General features: G+C 47.9%; 1 protein-coding gene across 16 annotated transcripts in view; it reads left to right on the plus strand.

Moving 5' to 3' along the window:
* NCOR2 (nuclear receptor corepressor 2) overlaps positions 1–25,474 on the plus strand; it is a 226,524-nt gene that overhangs the window by 45,293 nt on the left and 155,757 nt on the right. For all 16 annotated transcript variants that reach the window (XM_056504273.1, XM_056504279.1, XM_056504275.1 and 13 more), the window contains exon 2: positions 24,281–24,489. In XM_056504273.1, the coding sequence (XP_056360248.1) occupies positions 24,385–24,489 (105 nt within the window). In that variant the 5' untranslated portion in view covers positions 24,281–24,384. The remainder of the gene's footprint in view (positions 1–24,280; positions 24,490–25,474) is intronic.

The raw sequence follows: 25,474 nt of genomic DNA on the forward strand, positions 1-25,474 counted from the left end.
TAGGCAGTGCTTTTGGCAAGGAATGGTCTAGAGCTCAAAGAAACAGAGAAGGTTCTTACTGGAGTAAAGCATGGCTTGGAATAGAATTCTTGATTTGGTTTTTATTCCCTTCCACTTTGTTTTGCTGAAGATGTGGTGAGCTATTTCCCTCTTCTGATTTGTTGGCTATTTTTTTTTTCCTTTCTCTGCTGTCTGTGGGATATACTCTGCTGCTGGACTTCTTGATCCAGTTGGAGAGGCACTGCCTAGTCAAGCCAGCTTTTGCACAGATCCTTGAATGAGTCTTTTTTCCACCTCCTCCCTTCTTTGTGTTCCTCATCCAACATCCTTTGGTTCCTACGTACGTGCCACATGCTTCCTTTGTTTTGCCTGTGTTAACAGAGTTTTCTGACGTTGGAGCCTGTTCTGAAGGATGTGGCTTGGCCCTTGCAAAACTTTTTCTCTGCTGCAGGCTCCTCTGGTCGAGGCAGGTGTGCCCAGTGTGCAGTTGTACCTGGGGTGGGTGTGTTTTTTGGAGGCTCTGGCTTGTGGAGCAGGGGGCTGGTTTAGCCCTGGCCATGCAGCTGTGGGTGTGGGAGAATTGGAGCTGCAGGGTAGGATCAGCACACAGGACTGAATTGCCTGAAGGATTTTTTACTGTGGCCGCAGAACTGCTTGGCAGGTGGAGGAGAGTTGATCAAACAAACCTGCTTCCACCAATTGTCCACTTTTTGTATTTCTTTCAGGATTTTTTTATTTCATGGACTTTAAAGTGTGTGTGATTGAACAGTTGAATTAACTGTGAGAACTGCTGGAGAGAACTTACTGGGATTTTCTGCAAACCTTGCTGCCCTTTTCATGTTTTGGCACAGCAGAGATGCTGTGAGCAAGCAGGCTGGAGTGCCTGAGAATGTGGCCCAGGTAAGATGTTATCACCTGAGCACAGATCCCAGTGCCTGTGCAGCTGACTCTGGGTGTAGGCTGCCTGTTTGCTGCTGGGAGCCAGTCCCTGAGCTGGTACCCCAACCTGGGCAGCCTGCTCATGGTGCCCCTTGGGCACATGGCTCATCTTTGTGTCATCTCCTCTTCCACCTGACACCTCAGACTCTTTCAGAGGCTGTGAAACTGGCTCCAGGAGCAATATCAGCAGTGTTGGTTAAGGTGTAGGAGCTTTATGGGAACCTGGAGGTTTGTCATGGCCTGCCAGCATCTTTTCAGAGGTTGCTATCAGGTGATATTTGAGTTTGTAATCCTGCTCTCCCTGCAGTGAATAGAGGCTCCCCATGACTTTGCAGAGACTGGCATTCAGCCCAAGTTCTTCTCCTGCTCCTGTCAGGAAAGTCATCATTTCTGCGTCCCTTGGCATGGCTGAAGATGTGATTTCCAGGCCATGGGAGGCACCTGAGGGTGGTGCAGGAGCTGTAAGTGGCTCCTTCTCCAGGGAGAGCAGAAGTGAAGACCCACCTTGGAATAATGGAGGTTATAACAACAAGGTTCTGGCTTGTGCTTTCAGCTTTATTAGCAGTGATCAAAATTGATTTTCTAATGTGTTTTTCTTGTGTTCCCAGTGATTTTTCTGTGGTCAAATCTGCCTTCTTGTTTTGTCCCTGTGCATGAAGGGATTGGATTTGGGACTGTGTTCCAAGCTGCAGTCTGCTTCATCCTGACACCCAGCACTGAACGTGCCCTGGCTGTGCAGTCTGTCCAGAGGCTGTACATGATCAAGCACACACTTAATCAGCCTGCAATTGTTAAAGGTCAAGGATATTAGTGCAGAAGGTTCATTCAAAAAAAACCAACAAATAACATTCTGCAAGAGTTATTTCCTTTAAATCTTTAGATTTGGGGTTTGAGGGGAAAAATTATTAAATGATGTCTTAAAGCTGAATAAAGAAGTTGGTATTGAATGTTGTAATGTCTTACAGATGCTGTGGGGTTGTGGGGTTTTATTTTAAATTTAACAATGGGAGTTGGAGTGGCTCCAGCACTGTTAAGAATAGTCTGTTTAATTAAGGGTTTCAGCTGGAAGAGCGTGTGCAGTGTGATGCCATTTTAAAGTTTCAGCTGGGTTTTGTAGTTGTTATTCCTCATTTTGCATCATCCTGTGTGTCTGGGGTCATGGTGGGGCTGGGTGTTCCTTACCCAGAGAGCAAAGGTTGGTCTGTGTGAGACCAGTAAGGTTTCTCCAGGTGTTTTAGCCCTGACTTTACTATTTTCTCTTCCATGTAACTCCTGATGCCCACCCTAAGGTGCTGTCTTTGCAGGCACATGCACGTGGTGTGTTGCACACAGGAGGAAATAGCAGCTGTGGTTTTCCCTAGTAGTTTGGGGTTTTTCTTCAGACTGTTTAGTAGTCGTGTTCTTAGATGTCATCTTGGTAATAGCAAGTTGGGATGGAGGTTTTGGGGGAAGGGGCAGGAGGCTGGGATCAAATGCATTCTGCTCAGGGAGTATCCTGAGACACACTGGGGTTTCAGTGGAATAGAGGAGCATGAGATAGAGCTGTGTCTGTGGCATTCACCAGAGCTGGCAAAGTCCCATCCCCATGGAAGCTCTTGGGGTTCTCTGTTTCCTGTTCACCTGTAACTTATTGGGGTGAAACCCAGAAAATTTCCCATTAAAAAGAGACTAAATGATTATTCTCACCTTGAAAACACAAGCATTCCAGTCATGTCATCCTGAGTCATCATTAGATAAAAACAACATTGAGAGCTTTAAGGTTGGCACCTCTTAACTTCAGCCCATTCTGAGCTCATGGGATTCAGGTAGATGCTCCATGACAGGTCTGGTTTTCTCCCCCCTCGTGTGTGGCTCTGCTTGGCTCTGTGGTAGCACAACATGTATTTAATTATCAGCAGCAACAGCTGCTGCTCTTGGCCATCTTGCACACTTTGGTATAGGAACCAGCATCTGCCAGGGTGTGCTGCATCCTGGTTTGTGCTAAGATGATTGCTTGACTCTTTATTTTTTTACTGTGGGAATTAGGCTCTTCTGTGGCATTAGGAGTTGTAGCCTTGTATCAAAGGCTGAGCAGCTGTGAGCCTGATATACCAAGGAACCTTTATGGTTTGCATTTAGTCTCTCCTGGTATGTTTATTCCCATAAAATAATTAATTGAACTAGAGCTCCAAGCAGTGTTATCACCTCTACACATTAGAAAAATCATAATCATGCTCTGCAACTTAATGAGATTTAGAAAGAAATGTTCTTTTTTTGTTTTCCTTCTGGTTTTGAGTGTTAAAGACTCCCAGGGGTCATGCATTGAAGTCTTTCCTGGAGATCACGGGGGCAGTGGGCTGGCCATGGAGAGCCACCAGTGCAGAGCAGGAGCCTTTGGCTTTCCCAGCATTCCTGCCAGAAATGGAGCTGGATCTGAACACTGGCAGCACTGTTTTGAGAACTGAGCATCGAGAATGGAGCTGTGTTTTTTGTGGTGGCCTTGGCTCTGCTGTTTTTCAGTTTTCCCTTTAATTTCTATTGTTTTCTTTGCTTATTTGCTAACTTGCAAAATTCACCAAATTGCAGAGGATCTCCTAGCCCTTGGGATGAGTTTTCCTTGGGGCTGCAGTGAGCCAGCACATGGCAGTGGCACTCCCTGAGCTCATGCTCAGAGGTGTAAATACATCTGGGACCTGCTGGCCTTCAGGTGGTCAGGGTCTGTGCCAGGGTGTGGGGATGGTGGGGTCATCCTGGACAGAGTGTGTGTGAAGTCAGGGTAAATATTAACTTCACATGATCTTGGGGGCTGCTGTGTGTGTGTGTTAGCTGCTCATTTCAGTAGGATTTGGTTGAAACACTATCATAAGGCTCCTTAACTTCATCAGTCTTCCTACACCACTGACATTAATGATGGCTTGAGTGTCTTCCTTTTCTGTTTGAGTTTCACTGCTGTTTCTCAGTCTTGCTGGGATGTGTTACTGCTTTTAACTCGTTCAGCTTCAGAATAAGCCCCAGCTGTACGGGCAGGTTGCTCTACACTGGCACAGGGCATCCCTGCAGTGCTGTCCCAAAAGGACACATGAATTCTCCCAGCTTTTGTTGAGAGAGGGTTGTAAAGCATCTTGCTTCCCTGCAGCTCTGCATATCGCACCCAGAGCCCCACCAGCCTGCTCCCAGCTTGCCCTGGAGGGCAGTGACAGAACCACATGCTCCAAGTGGTATTTTGTGGTCTGTTTTCTCTCAGGCCAGGCGAGCTGGAGGAGAACCTCTCACACAACTCGCTGGAGCCAGTGAGCAGAGCAAACGGACCTGCTGAGTAAGAGACTGAAATAAACCCAGTCTGGTAAAGCCCAGATGGGGTTGTGGCACTTTCTGCAGATGCTGTGTGTGTGACAAATCAACAAATCCAGTAGATGGGAAACTATTCCTGCGTGCTGTCCCTGGGAAGAGGAGCATCCCCTGCTCCTCTGCCTGGTGACCCTGGACCGTTCATCTGGGCAATGCCTGCTGGCGGTGCAGGAAGGAAATGGTTAAAGGAGGAGAGGTTGTCAAGTTGGGTTAGCCATCAGATAGCTAATATTTTAGAGGTTTTTCAGAGCTAAGCTATAAAAAGGCCGTAGCAGTATTTCAACTCGCCCATTGTCTGCTGGAAGCCAGCCAGCGTTGCCATGCCGACGAGGAATTATTACTTGCTGCCAGAGCTGGAGGAAAAGCTCATACTTTTGGCTTCAAAACAGGAGGGGTGGACTTATGTAATCCACTGTGTTTATAGGCTGAGACTGGCAGGAGCATTGAGAAATAATTACAGGCTTTCCATTTCATTTCCAGATTGGTTTTAAGGCTGTGTGGCCTCGCTTTATTTATTTATTTTGAAGTTAAGAGGGTGGCTGCTAAAGATGCAGGAGGTGATGTGGGGATGCTGCTAGGTAAGTACCCCCCACTTCCCTCCCCTGGCTGGCTGGGAGGCTTTTGTTTTGGTGGTGTTTTGTGTGGACAACTAAACTAGGCCACAGCAGAAAGAAAGAAGTTGCTTTTGAAAAACTGGGACTTGGCCCGGCGACACAGAAACAGTGTTCAGTGCTGGAGGCTGAGCACACACTCCTGCTGTGGAGGTGAAGTGTGAGGTTTTGTGAACCCCTGCTGCTTTCTGAGGTGATTTTATCCCTCCAGCCCTCCTTGGCAAGAAGCATGTCATTTTAAGGGCAGGGTAACAACGAGGAAAAAGGAGAAAAAAAGTTTGGAATTTTTTTTTTCCCCCCGGACGTCTTGGTCTCACGCGTTGCTCCGTCGGCTGGAGAGGGGATTTGTCAGTGGGATCAAAGCAGTTCTGCTGACGTTTTCATGCTTTTGAGAGGTGAATTGCAAAGTTTAGCCTGTAATTAACGTGGGTTTGTTCATCCTGGGAGCAGTGAGCAGATGATGCTGTAATTTGGGTTTGCCTGAAGAGCAGCGCTCGGTGTGTTTTGACTCCGGTCAGGCCAGTGGGAGTTTGCAGCTGCTGTTCTGGTGCTGCCTGTGGCATCCAGGGAGTTTCTGCTGCTGAACTCTCTGCAGAACTTGGAGAACTGGTGGTTTTGCTGGTTCTGAGGGTCGTGGTCCTGTAATCCTGGGGAAGACACTTGTGGTGTGGTAGGGATTCCAGGAGAGATGGTGGGATGGGGCTTTAGCTGGGAAGTGGCAGCAGGGAGAGGGATGCTGTGCTGGGGCAGTCAGAGCTGGGGACAGCTGTGCTGCTCCTCATCGTGCTCAGCTCTCCTTCAGTAAATAAGGGTCTTGCAACTGTGACTTTTTAAATCTCTTTAACATTGGGTGTAAAGCTCTGAAGAGTGAACAAAGCTCATTTTTGGAGGGGATGAAGAATGCTTTGATACTCTGTAAACTTGCTGCAAAGATTACAAAAGTGTATAGAAGCTGCAGTGTGCTGTGATTTTTAAGTTTTCTTTCGTGCCACTGCATCCTACTAAGGAGTTACCTTCTCAGTCCATGCTAATTTGCCCTCTTGCCACTGTTGTATGAAATATCCTCGACTGCTCTCAAGAGTGGACTCCAGTCCACTTGTGACTCAGAGATCCCACACTTCTTAGGGACACCTACAGTCCCATATGAACATATTTGGACCCTGTCTTGAAACATAGGGCTGCCTCAAGGTACACAACAGCTTGTTGAATGCACACTGCAGAAATAAACTGCTTTTTCCACAGCTTCCCAAGTTCAGGGCAAAAACTTGGGAGAGTGGTGGCATGCTTTCAGTGGGGACATGTCCCTTGGAACAGCAGGTTTGCCTAGTGTTATCAGAGATGCATGGGTGTGTTACACAAAATAATTCAATCATTTAATGATCCACAAGACTGCTCTAACTCCTACCACAGATGCTGTTGGATTCAATGCAAGTTGGATTTGTTACTGCAGGGGTTTTTTTCTCTTTCTCTGGGATTCATGCCAAGATGAACTGTATGTTCTGTTCGTAAGAGCTATGAGTAATGTGTGTGTGAATCTATAACATAAGTAATAGGAGTATATAAAATGTGTGAGTGTGCAGGATCTGTGTGTCCTGTGTCTGCAGAGCAGCGCACACAGCTCCGTGTGCGTTCTCCAATGGGGTGTGATACATGTCTGGGCAGAATTAATGACATGCCTTGGAGTTACTGCTCGCTGCAGAGCCCTGTCTGATGGCCTCATCACAGAGCTGAGCTGAAATCCCAGTCACAGCTACGGTTTGGCTGCTTAATTGCCCTTTTGGAGGAGTTACAAATGAGAGAGAGCTGAGAGTCCCTCCCTGTGCCTTAACGGAAGGCAGCTTTAACAGGGATGGGAGGGATGCTTGCAGCACAGCCTGGTGTGTTCTGTGGGCTTGCTGATCACTGAGGAGCCTGGGGTTTGTTCCTGGGAGCAGGGGGTACAGGGAGAGCTGGGGATCCCACTCTGCACCACCCAGGTGGGTGCTGCTCCAGGAGCTGCTGTACAAGTGATGCACTCCAAGGCAGGCCCGCTGCTTTTAGTAGGATTTTTTTTTTTTCTTTTAGATGAATAAAACGAGCTTTCACTCATAAATTATTTTTCTTATGTGAAAAATGAGAAGGTGGCAAGTAGCCAATTTCCCCGCCTCCCTCTTCCCAGCTCCGATGAGGTCATTGCCTCTTAAAGTTTATACCAGGCACTGTGAGACATGGCTGGAGGAGCAAGAAGGCAGCAAATGGCTCTGTCGGAGCGGGGGGAGCGATGAACGCCCGTCCCTGAGCTGGTAGTGAGCTGTAAGTGATGCCTGGGCAGGCACAGGGGAGGGGGACTGGGGCAGAGCTCTGGGGAAACCTGTGGGGTCAGATCCCTGTGCCCTGGTCACTTCCCGCTCCCTGCTGTGTCCTGGTACAAGGCACAGCAGCACCTGGGGGGTTTGGGTGTTTGTGGGCTGCCAGGTGGCAGGAGCCTGGCCATGTGCTTTGGTGGAATGGGACCAGCAGCACTCCTGGCATCCCCTGTCTGAGCTTGCTCTTGTGTCCATTTACTTTTCCTCGGGAATTTCCTCAGCGCTGTTTTTGCAATGGGGGTTGCGAAAGTTCATGACCCAGTGAAGGATCTCTCCAAGACCTTTGTGTCCCTGGCTGAGTGGCTGCCTGGAGAAGCTGTTTTTCTTTTCCCTTGAGCTCCTTGCTGAGCTGTGTGTGGATTCCTGAGCTATTGTTTTCCTCTTGTCTGTCCCCCCCTCCCACCATCCCATGGTGGAAGTGATATGGAAACAGGACTGCCCAGACCATGAGGTGGTTCCTGGGGATTTCCTACACACCGAGCCCAGGAGGGTGGATTTGGAGAGCTGTCTCTCCTCCCCACAGCTTCCCTTGGGGTCCTTGGGGACAGTGGCCTGCACTGTCTGTGGTTTTCAGGTGCAGCATTGGCCTGAAACCAGTATTTCATGGGTGCCATAACAGATTATTGGAATGTCAGAGCTGATTTGCTGCTGGTGCCTTTGCTGTAGCTCTGATTTTGGCTGGAGTTGGCTGTATGTTCTGGGCTGGTCAGGGAGAATACTCTTGATGTTTCTTACTGTTTCTCATCCCTGTCCTTGTTCTGTGGAGGTGTGGTGGGCTGAAGAAGTACAGGTGGAACTTAGAGAGGGAGGGTTCCTACATGTCACTGTGCTTTTAGGCACAAACTTAATAAAACCCAGCCTATATTAAAATTGCTCTTCCATTGCAGCTTATCTGTTCCCTGGAGATCACTGAAGCATCCTGTTACTTCCAGCTGCTCTTGTGCTGCTGCACCCCAGTGATATCTTCTGTTCACCAATTCTTTGTCTTTTCCCTTCTCCTTAGCAGACTCATGGATTTTTTTTTTCTCCCCTGTCGACACAATACAATCACTCCTTGTTAGCCTATCTTGCTCTTTCCTCTTTCAAGGAAGGGAAGGAGCAGGGGAACCAGATCTGATAATTCCAGTGAGTAGAACTGTTCCCCTGAGCCCTTTATAAAGAAATAAAAAGGCTCTCCTTCTCTCTGCTTCTCTTTGAGTACAAGCACTTTACCCTCTTGGATTCCCTGCAGGCTCCTCATACTGCTAAAATTGAAACATCAAGATGTCTGAGGCAGCAGGAATTACCATCAGTGTTTTGACACCTGGAGGTACAATTTCTATTAGCTTTTATATAAAAACAACACCAGTTTTGCCAACAGAGTTCTTGTTAAATAATGCATGAAGACCCCACTCTTGACAGTAGGTATTTTTCTTTCACTTTCCTGGACTCTTGGATAATGGCTTAATTTTTTGTGACCACTGGGGAAAACTATATGCACTCTCACATGGAAATACGTATGTGGACACACAAATGCTGAACTCCCAGGCAGAGAGTCAATTACCCCATTTGCTAATTAATGTGGGGAGATAGGGGAAAGCAATTTGAGGTTGGTCTGTTGAGCAGGCTTGGAGCATAGCTTTATTTTTCTGGAAGCAGCAGAATACAGTCCTCCTGAGAGCTTTGATGGCAAATAAAAGTGTTTGTGTGTGATCTGAGAGGCCCTGGGAGGGTCAGCCTGCTCCCAGACAGGGTCAGCAAGAGCAAAAACGGGAAACTTGTGGTTTTGCCTGGATGGTGCTTGGCGTGGAGCATATGCTCTGTGCTCACTTTTGGGGGAAATGAAGCGAAACAGAAGGGCACAGCATGTGGATGTGACTGCTAATACTGAGAATCAAAGTACAGTTTTGACATTTCTAACCTAATAAGTGGTGCTGCGTGCGAGAGCCTGCTTATTTTCCTTTTTCACCATGAGATGCTTTGACAGAGGAGTAAAGTCCCATTTTGACATTTCTGTCATTTTAACTAAAGAGAGAGATTACAGTAAATTGGATTAAGTGAAAATCTTCTTCAGATGTTTGTGGTTTGGGCTGATTTATGGATAGATGTCATTTGAACGTCATTCTGCATTTTTTAAGCATCTGCTTGATGGTTGCTTTAATGCTGTTTCTGCAAATAGTCCACGCAGAGGAGGGAAGGCTGAGCAAGCAGCAGCACCCCGTGACAGAGCTAACGCTGGTGTGTGGCATGGGGACAGCAAAGCACTGTCCTTCTCACGCTCCTGGGCTCGCAGTGCCAGATCCTGTAACGGCTGCTTGCCTCTCATTCCAGTTCCTGTTATTAAACTTTGTTATCTTCTGCTGAAAGTCATTGAAATAGGCTTTTAGAAATATTTTTCCCACCCTGCAGGGAGATGGTTCAGTGCACACATTCCTTGTGGTGCTCTTGGCAAATCTGGGGTTGCCTGTTGCCCTCTGACCAGCGGTGACGTTCTGCTGGTTACGCTCATGCAGAGTCCTTCCCTCACTGTGTGACTTTTCCAGGAACCAAAATATTCTCCTAAGCATGTGCTGGCTCACTGACATGAGCAACAGCATGTGAAAATACTTTGTCTATGCAATGATATTTCCAAAAGATAGTGTTGAAAGTTCTTCCATTAGACTTACAACCTGAGACTTCTGAAATTTATACATCCTTTGTGGCTCCCTCCACCTAAGCTCTTTAGGAGCTGCTGGTGCCATTTGGAAAGCTGCATGATCTCTTGTGGGTGATGATGTAATCAGCACTGGAATCAAATCTGCCAGTGATGTCATTGCTGGAGTAGTCCAGTGCTCCCTGGTGCAGTGATTAGTGGGATGGGATTGAAGTGTCAGTGCAGCTGGTGATGGAAAGTGGGGTGTGCCCACCCTGGGAGGTGCAGGGCAGTTCTTGGCCAGCACTGATCCTGCAGCTGCCTCTGCTCTGCACTGTGTGACTGGGGCTGGGAGTGAGACTGTAAAAATTGCCTTAATTCTCTCAAGGGATGTCTTAGGTTGTGTCTGTATTTATTTTTACTGTCCTGGGCCAGGAAGGTGCTGCCCAGATATAAGTTACAGAAAGGTGCCATATCAAATCCCAGCTTCTTGGGGTGAGTCAGCTGGTAATGCTTCACATCTTCCCTCCCAACTGAGCCCCACTGGTTTGATTTCCAGGATTCAGCACTGCCAGTTTTCTCCTGCTGGTGTTGACACCTGGGCTGTGGTGTTTTGTTTTCTGTGCCCTCCTCAGTTAAAAGACAAGATTTTTGCCTTTTGCCATGTGAGCATTTTGTGCCTTGCTAGTGGCTCAAAGGACAATTCTTTAAACATTTTCTATGTTATTTTTCATGATACAATTATTAGTAGAAGATCACACTACTGAGGGAAGATAAATTTGTAATCCTGCTTAATGGCTGATCTTATCCAGCTGAGTAACTCTCATTGCATAAGGGACAGTGACCTGAAATCTTTTTAAACCATTGGACAGGATGCCTTTCCCTTCTCTACTTAGCACACATGGGTGTGATACAGACTTCAAATGGTTTAAAGTTTAACTGTTTTACTTTGAAATTTGAATACCTGCTGATAACTAACCTTTGGGTTGGTGTGCCAGAGAGAACAGTGGTGCTGCAGGGTGTGAGTGACTTCAATGTGTCAGTCTGTGTGTTAAACTGCATCTCTTGCTCTTTGGGGCTCCTAACCAGCATCTACAAAGGTTGCCTGGCATGAATTACAGGAGGATCAAACAGAAGAGCTTGATCACAGCCCTTCTCAGGCAGGTTCATGGGAGGGGCTGGGGTGGGAGCTCTGAGGGATGCTGTGGCTCTGCTCCATCCCACAGTCAGAGCAGGTGGGTGGCTGGCAGTGCTCTGGAAGAGGTGCTCCTTCCTTTACCAAAGGTGATATCCTGGTGACTGGCAGTGGGGAAGGAAAAGGGTTTTTTCTCTCTGATGTGGGTGAATCAGTTCTGTCTGTGATGGATTCTCACTGTGACAGGCTCTAAATGGCAACTCCCAGGGGAAATTAGCCTGCAGCTTTTGCCTTTATTAAATATTCTCCAGTGCCATCCCAAAGGACCACTTTTTAGTGCTCTTCAATGTTTCATCTGTATTTTTAACATCACCTACATGGAATGTGGCAATATGTGGTCTATATTTACATTAAAGCCTATGCACAAATAGTTAAGAAATAATATATAGCATGTTCTGTTCTTCAGGTCTGTAACATGATGGGATCCTCTATGTAGATGTGGGAATCTCAGCTGGAGATATTACAGATTATTACCAAGTCCAATGGCTTACTTAGAGCTAGGGCTTATAATGATTGATTTAGCCATTTATTCAAACACCTATTTAATGATTGATTAAGTCTTTATAAACTATTTGCAACTTTTAAAATGGGACCTGATGTATTGTAGCTCCATTAGCATCTAGCTAATAAAATAGGCTGTGGACCTGTAACACTGATTTAGTTGACAGAAAATATATTTCATGAGTTTGAAGTATTAAGTATGTTGTTGCAGATAGTTCTTGGTGTGTTCAAGGCACAGAAGTGCAATCTGCTCCCTTGCCTGGTGTCTGTGGACACTGTCCTTGGGAGCAGCTCTGACAGAGCTCTCTGCATCCTGCTCTGTGTCCCAGAGTGTGCTGCCTTCTGAGTTTTACTAGAATGTTAGGGTGGGTGGGGTTTGAAAGCACCTTACAGATCATCTAGTTCCTGCCCCCCAAACCTTCCCCTAGATCAGATCAACCCCCCATCCAACCTGTCCTTACCTTTATTTAACCAAGTACCAGAACCTAGAGGTAAATTCTGTACACAAGATTATAAAAGACAGACTTTTCAAAATCTGACTTCTTTGTCTGTGTATAAAAGCATTTTTTTCCATGAACTGCTCAACTTTCCATTTGCTTAAGCTGTCCAGAGCTGGCATGTGGGATGAGCTGTGTAATGGGATATCTGAATCGCAGCAGGAAAGCAGCTCCAGTTTAAGCAGACCTGATTTAAAAGCAAATTCAGTCAAACCAGTGCAAACTCCTGCTCAGAGAAATTAAAACTGCTTTAAATCCAATTGATGGCATTTCTGTTCAGGTCAGTGACTGCTGCTGGGGGATCCTCAAGTGGACAATGAGTGGAACCTCTCACGTGCAGGTTGAAGGTACGTCCCTGATGCTCTGCACTTCCCATGGGACTTTAGGAATTAGGTAAAATTGGGCAAGGGCTGACTTTTCCTCTGTCCCCACTCCTGCCTGGTAGGTTCTGCTCACATGGTTAAATGATCTTGGTCACTGGTGTGTGTGTGAATGGTAATGCTGCCCTTTTCCTTGGCAGTCTGAGCTTGTAGGACTTGGAAATATTGTGGCAAGGCTGATGATGTAAATGAGCACATGGGGACGTGGGAATGGTCCTGCCCTGTGGGTGGCTGATGTAAAAACAAAACTGGGAAGCCTTTTCCAGGCTTGGGCTGGGGAGCAGGGAGGTGGTTTTGTGGAAGGCTGCAATTAATATTTCTCTTTCCATGTTGTTAAGCAGTTCAGCATTCATTTCTTTACCTCTAGCATCTGTCTGCAAGATTTGTGTGTTTGTTTCTGGAGATTTCCTCAGCCATGCCATAGGAAACAGAGGGAGAAGGGCTGGCTCCAGTGGCCTGAGCCCATTGTTCAGCTCCCAGCCAGCTGTTGTGCAGCTGTTTGCAGTGCAGAGACCACAGTGGTTTGAACAGAGGGGGTTTCCCAGAGCTTCACCCCTGTGCTGGGCAGGAGGTGACAGATGAGGCTGCCCTGCCTGCCTGTGGCCCCTCCAAGGGGATGTGTGTGTGTGGGTGCTGTGTAGAGTGCCAGGTGCTTCTCTGGGACATTGTGATGGGATGAAGAAAATTAAGGTTTATTTACCCTGTCTAACTGCTCAAATATTTTTTCCTTGATTGTTCTCTCTGCATAAAGTTTATCAGTTTAACCCAGGGGTAAGGAATAAACTGGGGGGGACACGAATGAATTGCAAGAGGGGAAACAGCAAAGTCCCCTTTGGGTAAGAGTTTACTGTTCAAGCCTTGACCTTGTTAAAACTTGTTAACTCAATAAAAGTTGGAGTATTTAAAGACAAGCGACTTCTTCCTGCCTTGAGGGGCGTAATTAAGTCATTCCACACCCCTGAAACCAGAGCTGTGGGAGGAGGACTAAGGAGCTCCCTATCCTGCCTGCCTGAGTCAGCTACAGCCTTCCACCTGGCTCATCTCTGTCCTGCAAGGCAGCACCCCTGGGCTGTGTGGAGCTGCTGCTGGGAGAGCCTGGCAGTCATTGTGTGGGAAACCTGCTTTTCCCCAATTCCTGGGAAGATGACATTGCTCCTTTTGAAGGGCTGGCAGTTCTTCTGTTGGTTGAAATTGTGGTCAAGTGTTTTGTATTAAAGCAGACTGAATTTCCTGGGTAAAGCATGCAGCAGAGCTCCATGATGTGTGTGTGTGCTGGGTTCATCCATAAAAATTCCTGTACAACTTAGAAGCTGGAGAGTTTTCTGAAATTCACAAACTTGCTGCTTTTCCAGTTTGAAGTGGCATTACCAAGCTGTAATCAGTACCCAGTGGTGTGAATTCTTCTGGAATTGCAGCTCCAAGGATGGACAAATAAGGAATTTCCCATGGCAGAGAGCCCCAGGAGCGCACACACACTGCCCAGCTGTGCAGAGGAGTAACCCCTGATGTGACTGCTTTACACCTGCACTGCTGTGATGGCCTCTTGGCTATGTAAAAAGCATCTGGCTTAGTTTTTTCCTTTTTTGGATTTGTGTTCCCTGGGTGGGCTCGGGGGCTTTGCAGGAGCAGGGGGAAGGGCTGTGTGCTATGGTACAGAGCCCTCACAGGCACCACAGCTATTTCCAGTCAAATCCACCATCACTGGCTACTCCCAGTAAAGTAGCAGGGCTGTTAAAGGCAGTTGTCTCATGAGCAGCTCAACTGCCCAAGCAGAAGTCATGGAGATTTGGGGACAATAATCGTCTTAGTTATCCCGTGTAAGCTCCCCTGTTTCAACTTGATACCATGGGAAAGTCATTGCCTCAGCAGAGACAGTTTTGGATGCCTTGTCTTTTCTGGCTGTGCGTGACCAGCCTTCATCTTTGTTAAATCTTCATCAAGGTTATTAGCTCAGTGCATGAAAGCACTGGGAAGCATCCTTAAGTACCTCCCAGATGGAAAGATTATTATGCTGTAATTTGTTTCTATAGCTCCACAAAAGCAGGACTTGACCTTGAGACTATGGCTCTCCTCTTTCCTCTGCTGGCATTCCCAGTGCTCTTGTGCAGACCAGCTTGGTCTGAGTTCAGTGGCTCGGAGATGGAGGAGGATTGCTTTGTGTCACACATTTCCCCCATGGTTTTCTTTGTTTCTGTTGCATGTCTGAAAGGTTGGGGGGTGAGGAGTCCTTGGAAACATTGGCCCCAGCACAGGTGGAGGGGACAGGAGGTACCTGCTTGTGCCTGCACAGTGGCAGCAGCAAACTGGGACAGTGACTCATCTTAGGAACAGCTTGACATTGGCAGCTCAGGGGGTTTTTGAAGTAGTTATTAATTATTATTACTAAATAGCCATGAGTTCAGCAATTGCTAAACAGGATGGACTGATGGCCCAGGGACTGGGCATTTTGCCAGCAAACAAGGCAGAATTCTCCCCTCCCTCCCTCCCATGTGACAGAGCAGGGAGACCAGAGTTTTCTGACCCCAGTGCTCATTGCCTCTCCCTGGAAGAGCAGACCCTTCAAGACATCTCATCTGTGCAGCATGAATTACAATAACTGCTGCAAACCAGTCCTCAGGCTCCCAGAAACCTGTAAGTGACAGGCTGCAAACCCCTGCCCCGAGCCCAGGAGAGGCACATGACAAAGGGTCTGAGCAGGCTGCACTTGGAGAAGTGTCCTGAGCAACAAGGCAGCACTGCTGGTCTGCTGGGGAGTGAGTGACAGCTTTGGGCAGCTTGTTGTCAGCAGGACTGAGCTTGGCAGGGAAGCACTGAAATCCCGTTTGCCCACTTGCATGAGTGCAGTTATTAAACACATCAGGAATCCCCATCTGTTTTGTAAGGCTGTCTCTAGAAACATAACCCAAAGCCTGGCTCCTGCAAAGTGCCATTTGCCTTGGAGTGAAGCTGGAGGGAGCTGGAGCTGTGCAAGCCTTTCCTTGGATAAGGCTCCTTTGTGGATTCAGAGCAGGTTTGCTGCAGTGGGCTGTGGTTTGTGTACAGGGTATTTGACAAGGGGAGGGAGGAGGAGGTGGAGGTGATGTTTTCCTGCTCCCCTTCCCTCACTGCAAATTGTCCTCATTGTATGCAAACATTGGAATTTTTGGTGCCTCTAGAGAGACTTTGACTTTCTGTCTAAAAACTATTAATTACCTAGACAAGAAAAGCAGAACATAGCCAATTAATGGCTGCTGCTTGGACCTGTCTGTCCGACTGTGAACTAATGAGCAGCTCCTTTCTCTGGGCCACCAGCGAGGCAGAACTTCTCATCAGTGCTCCTGGGGAGAAATGAAAGCAGCAGCAATGTGCAGGAACAAATAGCTGGAATTCAGTCATTAACCTGGGCTGAAAATTGACTCTATCTGCTAGTAATTACCTGGAGGATGTTGTGAGGAAGGCTTAGGGGAGGGTTCAGGGCTGGTATTTGACAGACCATCACAAGTGACTGAGGTAGCATTACCTCAGCTCCCATCCTGAGTCTGGGGTGCAGCATTGTGCTGGGTTTGTGGAACAACTGCAGTGAAATGGGTTAGTTTAAAACAGCTCTGCTCCCAAAAGACTCCCTCCTTTAGTGATATTTTATGGCACAGTTGCATAGCATCTCATATATTTTTGAGTACCTTGGTTTACAGGTCATTTAATTTATTTGCAGGCTTCGTTTTGGTTCCCTAGGGTAATTCTGTTCCTTTGCACGTGTCTTCCTAGGGAGGCATTAAATTGTACAGTTTGTCATAATAGTTCAGCTTTTATGCTGGCAGTTGGTGCTCTTCAAAGATCTTCCTGTGAAGTTTAGACTCCTGAATCATTAGAGGATCATGAAAGAAAAGGAATAATTTAGAAGGCAAAGATGTTTTGTCGCCTTTGAAAATTGGGAACGTGCGAAAGGAGAAAATGTTTAGTGGTACAATCTGCCTCAAAGAACTTACCTTAGGAACTCCAGAAAATGAATTTCCCTTCTTTATTCAGGATGTAAATAACTGAAAATGTCACTCCTGAGCTGAGTAATTTGTTCAACAAAAGGATCTGGAGGAGATGACTCCCCTCGCTTTCATGAACGTGCCCAAGACATCAGAGGACCTGTCTCTTTAGCAACATGAACTGAAAGGTTTGAAAATCAAAAGAGCAGCGTGTTCTGTGCAAAATATATAAATAAATCTTGCAGGTGCTTTGTAATCTGCCTTGCATTTTAAAAGCCTTGTTTGTCTGGGTAGCCTGGGCTTTAGGGTAGCTCCTGGGAGCAGCCAGTGGCCGCAGTGGCCATGTGTTGTTACAGCAAGGGTTGTTAATGTGCTGTTTAATGCACTGGGGAGCGTGGCTGAAATTCCCATCTGCTTACAGTATCATTGTCAGCAAGGAACTGCGTGGGGTTTCTTGATTTAAACTTGCTGGTGTGTGTTTATTCAACTGAGATTAGAACTGTGTAACAGTTCCAGCGTTTAAGTCCGTGTTTAATGGAAGAGGGGGGGTAGCTGAAGTGGGAAGGATGGTGTATAGTGTGAGCAGGGAAGAGAGAAAAATTGGGTCAGGAAGTGGGGAGAGAAGGAGCTTTGCCCTGGGACAGGGTGTCTGCACTTGCACCATGGTTAAAATTGCCTGGATCCCGTCCCAGGTGGATGTGGCAGCACAGGGTGGATATTTGCAGCATGCCAGGCTGCCAGACAGGGGTTGGGAGAAGAGGGGGAGGCTTTGGTTTGTTCCTCTGCACAGCCCATCTTACCCCAGCAGATGTGCTTTTTAGTTTCAACTCCTGCATTTCTGTATCTGGAACTTTGGGATGGGCTTCCACCACAAAATGGGGCATTCTCAGCAGTTTTTCCATCCCTGGGGTTTTATAGTCAGTTCTGTTAGTCTGCTTTTGCTGTCCTGTGCTGGTTTTCTTATCTGTCTCCTTTTTGGCATCTGATTGTCACTCCTTTCTTTTCCTTCTCCAGTCCCCTGCCCTGTTTCCCTTTGCAGTCCCAGTGCCCGGGTGGTTTCATGTTTGGTTTTTTTTAATTTCCTCTCCAGGCGTTTCCATTTGTCTTTGCAGATCATCTTCAACAAAGGCCTTGCATGGTCTAATTTGTTTTCTATTTCAAGCCCAGCCTTAAAATAACTCCTTTGTTCCATGAATGGCCTGTGCATGGATCCAAATCCCACCTCCCCCTTTTATTATTTTTTTTTTAGTGTGGGTTTCACTGTTCCTTGTCACTATCTTTAATTACTTGAAGTGTCCCTTTTGGGCATTTAGGCTGCAGCTGGCAGTGGGGAGCTGCGGGTTGCGTGTGGCTGTCCCTGCTGCCCTGGGAGCAGCTTGGGAATGGGTTTGCAGGGCTGTGGGTGCCTTGGCACAGGAGCAGTGATGTTGTTGCATAACAGGAGCAGCTCTGCCATCGTGTCCCTGCTGGCAGGCTCGCTGCTCAAAGAGCCACGCGGTGTCTGCGTGGGTTACCAGTGTCTGCTGCAAAATCAGGAGGTGCTTATGGTGTTTAGATGGATTTTAAGGGGGGAATCCAGCAGTGGAGAAGAGAGACTAAAGGAAAAGAAGCCCATTAGGACTGGATTTGAAAAGCAAAGACTCAGCTTGGCTGTGTTGATGCTGACCATGGCCAGGCTGGCACTTGGTGTGTGGCTTGTGTGTTTTAGCAAAAAATGTCCCTGCAGCTGGGGAGTGATGGTCAAGTGTTCCTGCAAAGAGAAATGGGTCAGTCTTGTTCTTTTACCACATACATGTCCCTCTGGGAGCCGTCACAAGGTCACTTGCAGCCCCTCTGCTGAGGGCTGAAATGTGTTTAAAGCACATGAAATCCCCTGCAAGTGCTCCCCTGACAAGGAGGAGTGCTGGGGCATGAGCACAGGTGTCTCATCGGCTCTTGGGGAATCAGCTTCTCCTGCTGTGGGTTGGGGTCTGAGCAAGGGCTGTCAGGGACAGCAATCACAGTGCACAGTCAGCATGTCCTTCCCAGAAGCATCAGGCTGGGAGCAGCTGGCCTGGCAAACCTGCCTTTCAAAACACTACTGGGAATGGGCTGGCAAAATCCAATGCTCTGACCTTGCTCCGCGCCGCTGCGGTGCCAAGATCTGTACACAAATGCTGGCAAAGGTTATCTTGGGGCAGAGCTAAACATGGGTCCCATGCCCAAAATAGCTCAGAAAGATTGAAAAGGAGAAATACAAGTGGCAAATCCTGCTTTGCAGCTTTGGGCAGTGATAGGAGCAGGGCAGAGAAGTCATCTTTCATCAGGGCTTGGAACCGGTTCCGTGTCGAGCCATGCCGTGGTTGGGAGAGCTGATGCAGCCTGATTGCAGCTATGAGACAGCAAACCAGGATGAGAGACTTCAGCTCCTGAGCTTCTGTCATCCCCTCCATGGCCTTAGGGACTGGCTGTACCTTCTTACAAGGGCAATACCCTGCTCTGAGCAACTCTGTCATGGTGCTGCAAGGTCCCTTCTTCCCCCAGGTCTGCTGCCGTAATTGCTTGTGCATCCGCACCATTGGTCAGGCAAGAAAAAAAATCTGGTTCACCAGTCATCTGGACAAAAGAGGAGGGAGGAGCCCTCTGGAGAATGGGACAAGAGCTGTTTTGGGTACTGATGTTGGAGGAGCAGCTGAGGAACCGCAGGGTCTGACCGTGGTGCAGGGTGCTGCCGGTCTGGCTTGGCTTCTGCACTCCTCCAAAGCAAGGCAAATGTTTTAGGATCACACACAGGTACAACCCTGGGTTTGAAATAACCTCTCCCTCATGCCACAGAGCTCAGGATGTGCCTGATCTTTCCTGTTGACCCCGTGCTGCAACGTTAATGTAGAACCTCTGTGCTCTGCTGTGATTGAACTGTGGATTCCTGGGCTGCAGACATTGACATTGTCATCATTGTTGTTCTGAGTAGAGCCCTAAATTTGTGGCAGACAGCCTGCTTTCCTCTTGAAAGGACTTGGTAGATACAGTACGTACAAATATTTGTGTATAATGTCAGCTGTCTTCCAAGAAAATTTCATGCACATATTGATTAGACAAATCCATTAACGTGACGTGGTGCATTTCTTAGGAACATCTCTCTACCCATTTTCATCACATCTTAATTATTTCTGCTTCCACTAGTCCTTTAAAGCAAGAGGGAGTAAATCTCTCAGCTGCTTTTCAGGTCTGCTTTTGATGTAGAGCTGCAGTGGGGCTCTCCTGTGCCACACACAGTTGGGTGCTGGGGTTTTTTAGGCATCATGGTTGGCCGGACTCTTGGAGGTGGATGTTACAGCTCAGTATTAATTAAGCATCATTACAAAGGTCTCCTTAACTTTTATTTGAAAATACACGAGTTGTCTGGAGGATATACACCTTTTATTTCTTGTTTGAGGAGGAAAATTGTCGTGTATTTAGCATTTGATTAAAGATGACTTTGTTGTTTTTTCCAAAAACTGCATCATTTAATGTAATTAAACATGAGCTTTGTTGTCAATACTCTTCACTTAAATGTACTGGTGAGTGCCAACAGCATTTCTCTCATTTGCCATGTCTGCATGGTGTGGTGCTTCTAGTTTTTGCCTTTCAATGAGGGGTTCTGCAGTCATTTTGTGGGCTGCCTCTAACGTCTTCTGTAGACCATCCATAGTCCGTAGACCACAAGTTGAGTAACATTACTCTGGACTTAGGAAACAAAATATTCTGTTAATCTTATTTCAGCATGTCCTTGCTTTAAAAAAAAAAAAGTGTATTTTGAACTTGAGCCATGTGTTTTCATTAGGGTCTTTAAAACTCCTCTGAGAACAGATGAACTGGTGTTTTCTGTGAGCTGGTGGGAGTGTCTTGTTGTTCTCACCTTTCAGATAGAGGAACTAAGGCACGGGGTAATTACAGCAACTGGCCCACATTTGTCTTGTACCAGTCAAGGCAGGGACCTCACCTGGGAATGCTGCTCTCCCTGAGGAGTCCAGAAAAATCAGGAACTTGTCTTTGACTTTGAAGAGCAACAAGTGTTGAATGATATTAATTTTTTTTCTTTGAGCTGGATTTAATTGCAAACCCCTTATTTTAGACCTGCAGGGTTTTAGCAGGGTCCTGCCCATGCCAGTGTAGGTTTTGCTGTGGGCTGGGGATCCAGGGGTGACTGCAGGGTGCTGTGGACTCCTCTGTGCCCCTCCTTGGGGTGAGAATGTGCCCAGTGCTGTGCACCCCATTAGCAGAGCTCCTTGGCATGTGGGGCAGCCTGCAGCAGCTTGCTGTGGCTTGTAGTGTGCTTTTTGTGGTGTGAATTGGGAGAACAGGTGATGGGGAAACAATTTTAGATGGTGAAGAGGAGAAACAGGAGAGTAGGGGGAGGTGGGGGAGTTTTGGATTTCAGCAGTGGGGCAGAATCCTGTGAGTTTTTCAACAGGTGAAAATAAACAGGTACAGGAGGTTCCATAGGCACTCTCCCCCTCCACAGGTTCATGTTGCAGCCCTGACTCTGGTTTTGGTGATAACCTCCAGCTTTCTCCTGTTGCTAATCAGAGACCATAAATCTCCTGGTACCTAGTGCTGTAATGGCTAATTCAGGTCTATGGGTAAAACAGTCTCAGATGGAGACTCTAACTGGGGGGGGAAATACCTTTCCTGTGAGACAATGTCTGTTCTTCATCAAAATCAGTTGAGAAAGTAAGAACTAAACAGTTTGATTCTAAAGATTTAAAGAGCCTGGCTGCACTCTCTCTCTTACTTCCATTAATCTGTTCCTATTGTTTGTGTTCCTCCCTTAAAAATAATTATTAAAAAGTTCTGGAGGAGGAGGCAGCCCAGTGTCTTTTGCTGGGAATAGGTGGCCTGGTGGTGTCCCAGCTGCAGTGGGAGCACCTGAGCCTTGTTCCTGCTGGTCATGGGCCCTCCTCTCCAGAGCAGTGCTGGGCATGTGGGGTGTAAAAATGGAACCTGAGGTGTGATCTGAGGAGCTGCCCCAGTGCTTTGCTGACCTTGTTTGGCTCCAGCCCAGTCCTGCTGTGGTACAGACATCCAGGGCCTCGGGCTTGTGCTGGTGACCTGCAGATGTGGAACTGCATGGATAGTGCTTCTTGCCTGCTTGCAAGGACCATGTGATTTTTACTTTTGTCTTCCCAGGGCTTCTAAGAAGAAGCCCCAATAGAGGGTGAGGTGGTTTGCTGCCCTTTTTAAGGAAAAATCCTTTTGTGCTCCTGCTAGCTTGTGATGAATGCAGGACACGGCTCACAGATGCTGTGCCTTGCTGCAGGACACTTTTGTGTTTTCATCCTGTGTCTCTATTCCTCTAGCAGACAGTTAACTTTTTTTAGTTGCACAGACCAAGGCAAAAAAGCTTTAAAACTGTTTTAGAGCTCTATACCATGTGGCTTTGCACCTGGTGCTGTGTTTTAAAGCTGTGTTTTAAGTTCAGAACTGCTGATCTGAAGAGTTTAAAAAAAAAAAAAAAAATCATCCCATTTCTTTTACTGTAGACAGCTGCCTCAGCATGGTCAGGTCTACCTGCTGCGCTTCCAGGAAGCCTTGGCTTGCTAAAAGCTGCCAGGGACTCTGGGTTGGAGTGTGTGTGTGTGTGTATATGTATATATTTACATGTGCTAATTAATTTGTAGGTGGCTTTAAGCCAACATGTCAGAGTTTGAAGCTGTTGTTGGGAAAGTACCTTAAATTACTGCAGATCCCACTGAGCTTTTGGAGCCTTTGAGAGCCCCATGCACGTGTCCTTGGCAGCTGCAGGGAGGGTTTGCCCCTAGAGCATCACTTGGGCTGCAGCAGAGCTGGGAGGGTGCTGCTGTGTCCCTGGAGGGGACACAGCCTCCAGTTCAGGGTGGGAAGGGGTGTTTAAAATCCCATCCAGTCGGAAGCACCAGGGGAAGTGGGACAGTCATACTGGAAGTAGAAATACGTCTGTTCTGGGTGCCTGTGAATTCCCCTGCAGGCACAGGGGCTTTCCTGGCCGGGCTGGATCGCACTGAGCACGCCAGGCTCTCGCATGGGGAGGCTGGCTGGGCTGGGACCAGGGCCAGGCTGCTCCCTGGGCTGGCAGGTAAGGTGCCCTGGGGCTCAGCAGGGTCCAGAACTGGGGGGAATCCCAGCTCCTGGGCAGGGAGTGAGCTTGGAAGCAGGAGGGACCTTGTTGTTCCTTTGCCTTGAGAGCTAAACACCTTGTCTTTTTCCATTTGTCACTTGGTAAAATAGCTTTTTCAAAGAGACTCACCTGACCCTCATCAGGAGCATGGTGATGTCTTTGTGTGTCTGTCATCCTTAGGCTTCCTGGGGATTTGCTGAAAAGCTGATTTCTGTAAGATTTGACCTCTGTGTGAGCAGTCCTCCCTGGGCTGCCTTGCCCTGTCGTGCCTGGCTGCCAGGGAACGTTGTCTTGCTTTGGTTTATTTCTGGCTCTGAGGCTGCATCACAAACCAGGGAGGCAGCCCTGTGCCTGCCTGCAGCAGATAGCGAGGGGTTTATCAGCACGGGCTCATCTGTGGTCTCACAGGAGGGAAAAGAAATAGAAAAAGAAAAGCTTCCTCTTTCTTTTTCTCTCTCTCTCTCTTTTTTTTTTTTTTTTCATTTATTTTTTCCCCTGCTTTCCCACCCCCTTTCTGGTTTTTGTACACGCCAACTGCTGTTTCAGTTGAAATTGCGTTGGCTGGGGCTGGCTGTGCTCCCCATGCACAGAGACCACAAGTGTGGGGAGAGGCTGCTGCGAGCACTGGAAATCTCCTTCGCTGTTCTCGGTGTGCTGCTGGAAGAGTTTGCTACTGCCAAAAACCTTGCACAAATCCATACATAGCACATACCTGCACTGGGGAGGAGGCGTGCACAGCTTTGGGTGGGATGGAGAATGGATCCCTGGATCAGCCCTGGGTCCCTTGGGATCAGTCCTGATAACATCCCCTGACCCAGGCAGGCAGCAGTGGCAATTTATCCTTTGTGTGACTAACTGTTAATTTGAGAATAATGGTTAACACACCTCACACTGACAGCAATGAAGGGCAGCATTTAGACCTTTGTTACTTTTTCATTGTAATCCAGACAAAAAACAAGAGGCTTAAAATAATCACCAAGCAAACACTGTGAAGTAGCTGTGAAAATCAGTAACTTGTAGATCTCCCCCTGGGGCCAAGAGGCACCTTCCCACTTTGTTGGTTTTCCTGATTTTGTTGCAGCTGCTGAAGGAATTACAACAGGTAGTACAGGAGTGAATGTGTGGGTGATGGGTGTTTGTGAAAATACCCTCGGGGCTGTGGTGTGTTCTCTGGCACTCATCAGAAGCTGATCCAGGTGGCACTGGAGGTGTGTGACATGCTTTAGTCCCGGGTTTTATTGTAGCTTCATGGATGGACGCAGCTGCAGGCGAGGTCAGTGCCTGGTGTCCCTCCTGCCATTAGATCAGGGCTTACCTCAGAATGCTGAAGTGGCCACAGCTTGGAAAGAAGAGCACTGACATGTGAGAGTGTGGATGTTGAAAGGGATGGGCTGGGGAGGAACCTTGTGGCTTTTTGGACCTTGTGTTGAAATGCCAAAACTCTAGACTGTGTTTTTGGAAAGTGAGTCACCCTGCAAAAAAATCCCCATCTCCAAGAGACTTAGAGATCAGCAGGACCCAAAGAAATAGCTGGCAGTTTGGCTTCCCAGTCCTGCTGCTGGTGGGTGAAGGCTTTCCAGGGAAATTGTGTGGGATAAATTTGGGAAAAATCTTATGTTTGGATTTCCTGTGATAGGAGTAACCTACAGAAAAAACTCAGCAGTGGGTTTGCCAGATGGAAAGCGGGGCAGCTGGGGAATTGCGAGGGCAGTGAGGTTTTGGTGGTGGCCCAAGGCCTGATGGTTGTCTCGCAGAATTACAGCTGACTGAATTTTAACCTGCTGCTCTCCTGCTTCCTTCCAGCTGTAGCACACCGTGGGAAGCACACACACGATGAAGAGGAGCTCCCTGCTCTCCTAAGCCTTTGCTGGTGATTTGGAAGCAGCCCCTGCTCCTGCTCCTTGGCCATGTCTGGCTCCACGCAGCCCGTGACGCAGAGCTGGCGGGCGGCCGAGCCGCGCTACCCGCCGCACGCGCTGTCCTACCCGCTGCAGATCGCCCGGCCCCACGCGGTGAGACCCCTTCCCTTCCCTTCCCTTCCCTTCCCTTCCCTTCCCTTCCCTTCCCTTCCCTTCCCTTCCCTTCCCTTCCCTTCCCTTCCCTTCCCTTCCCTTCCCTTCCCTTCCCTTCCCTTCCCTTCCCTTCCCTTCCCTTCCCTTCCCTTCCCTTCCCTTCCCTTCCCTTCCCTTCCCTTCCCTTCCCTTCCCTTCCCTTCCCTTCCCTTCCCTTCCCTTCCCTTCCCTTCCCTTCCCTTCCCTTCCCTTCCCTTCCCTTCCCCCCATGGGTGTCCCCGCTCTCGGATGTGGCTGTTACACAGAAATCAGACCATTTCCGTGCCTGCGGTGCAGGATTTCACTGTTCCTCTCTCATGGGATCCTCTTTTGTTTCTCCATATGGTGCTTTCAGTTTTTCTCTCCCTTTCCAGCCTTTTTCTAAGCAGTTGTTGTGGTGGTGCTCATGGGCTCTGGCTCATCGTTTCTGAGCACCTGTGTCTGTTTGTCCTCCTGGCAAGAGCACCCTTGGCTGGGTGCAGCATCAGCCTGGGGGCAAAGGGGAAGGTTTGACCATTCTTGGGGAGCAGGAGCACGTGCCCTCCAGCTCTTTTGGGCATGGCCTTTCCTTGGCACAGAATCACAAGGGAAGGACCATCCTCTTCTACATGTGGGCTTACTCCTTCCCAGTGAACCCAGTCCTTGCTCCTCACATCCCCAGGAAAGCTCTCCTGGTTCCCAGGCACACAGCTGAGAGTGAGCCTGCCTCCTGCCATCTGTTAGCAGACCTGCCCCTCTTGGTACAGCTCTCCTGGAGAGCAAGAAGATAACTGAGCTGCTGAGCTTTCCATTTTATCTTTCCCCCCCTCTTAGTCTTGACTTGTAATCTTTTCTCTTCTTGGATCAAGGCATAAGCTGGAGATGATCTTCTTTTTTTTTTTTTTTTTTTTTTTTTTTGGCTCTGTCTTGTTGAATGTACCAGAACTGGCAGAGGTTAATTCACCTG

The sequence above is a fragment of the Oenanthe melanoleuca genome, chromosome 15 (genome assembly GCF_029582105.1).
Source record: "Oenanthe melanoleuca isolate GR-GAL-2019-014 chromosome 15, OMel1.0, whole genome shotgun sequence".
Lineage (NCBI taxonomy): Eukaryota > Metazoa > Chordata > Aves > Passeriformes > Muscicapidae > Oenanthe > Oenanthe melanoleuca.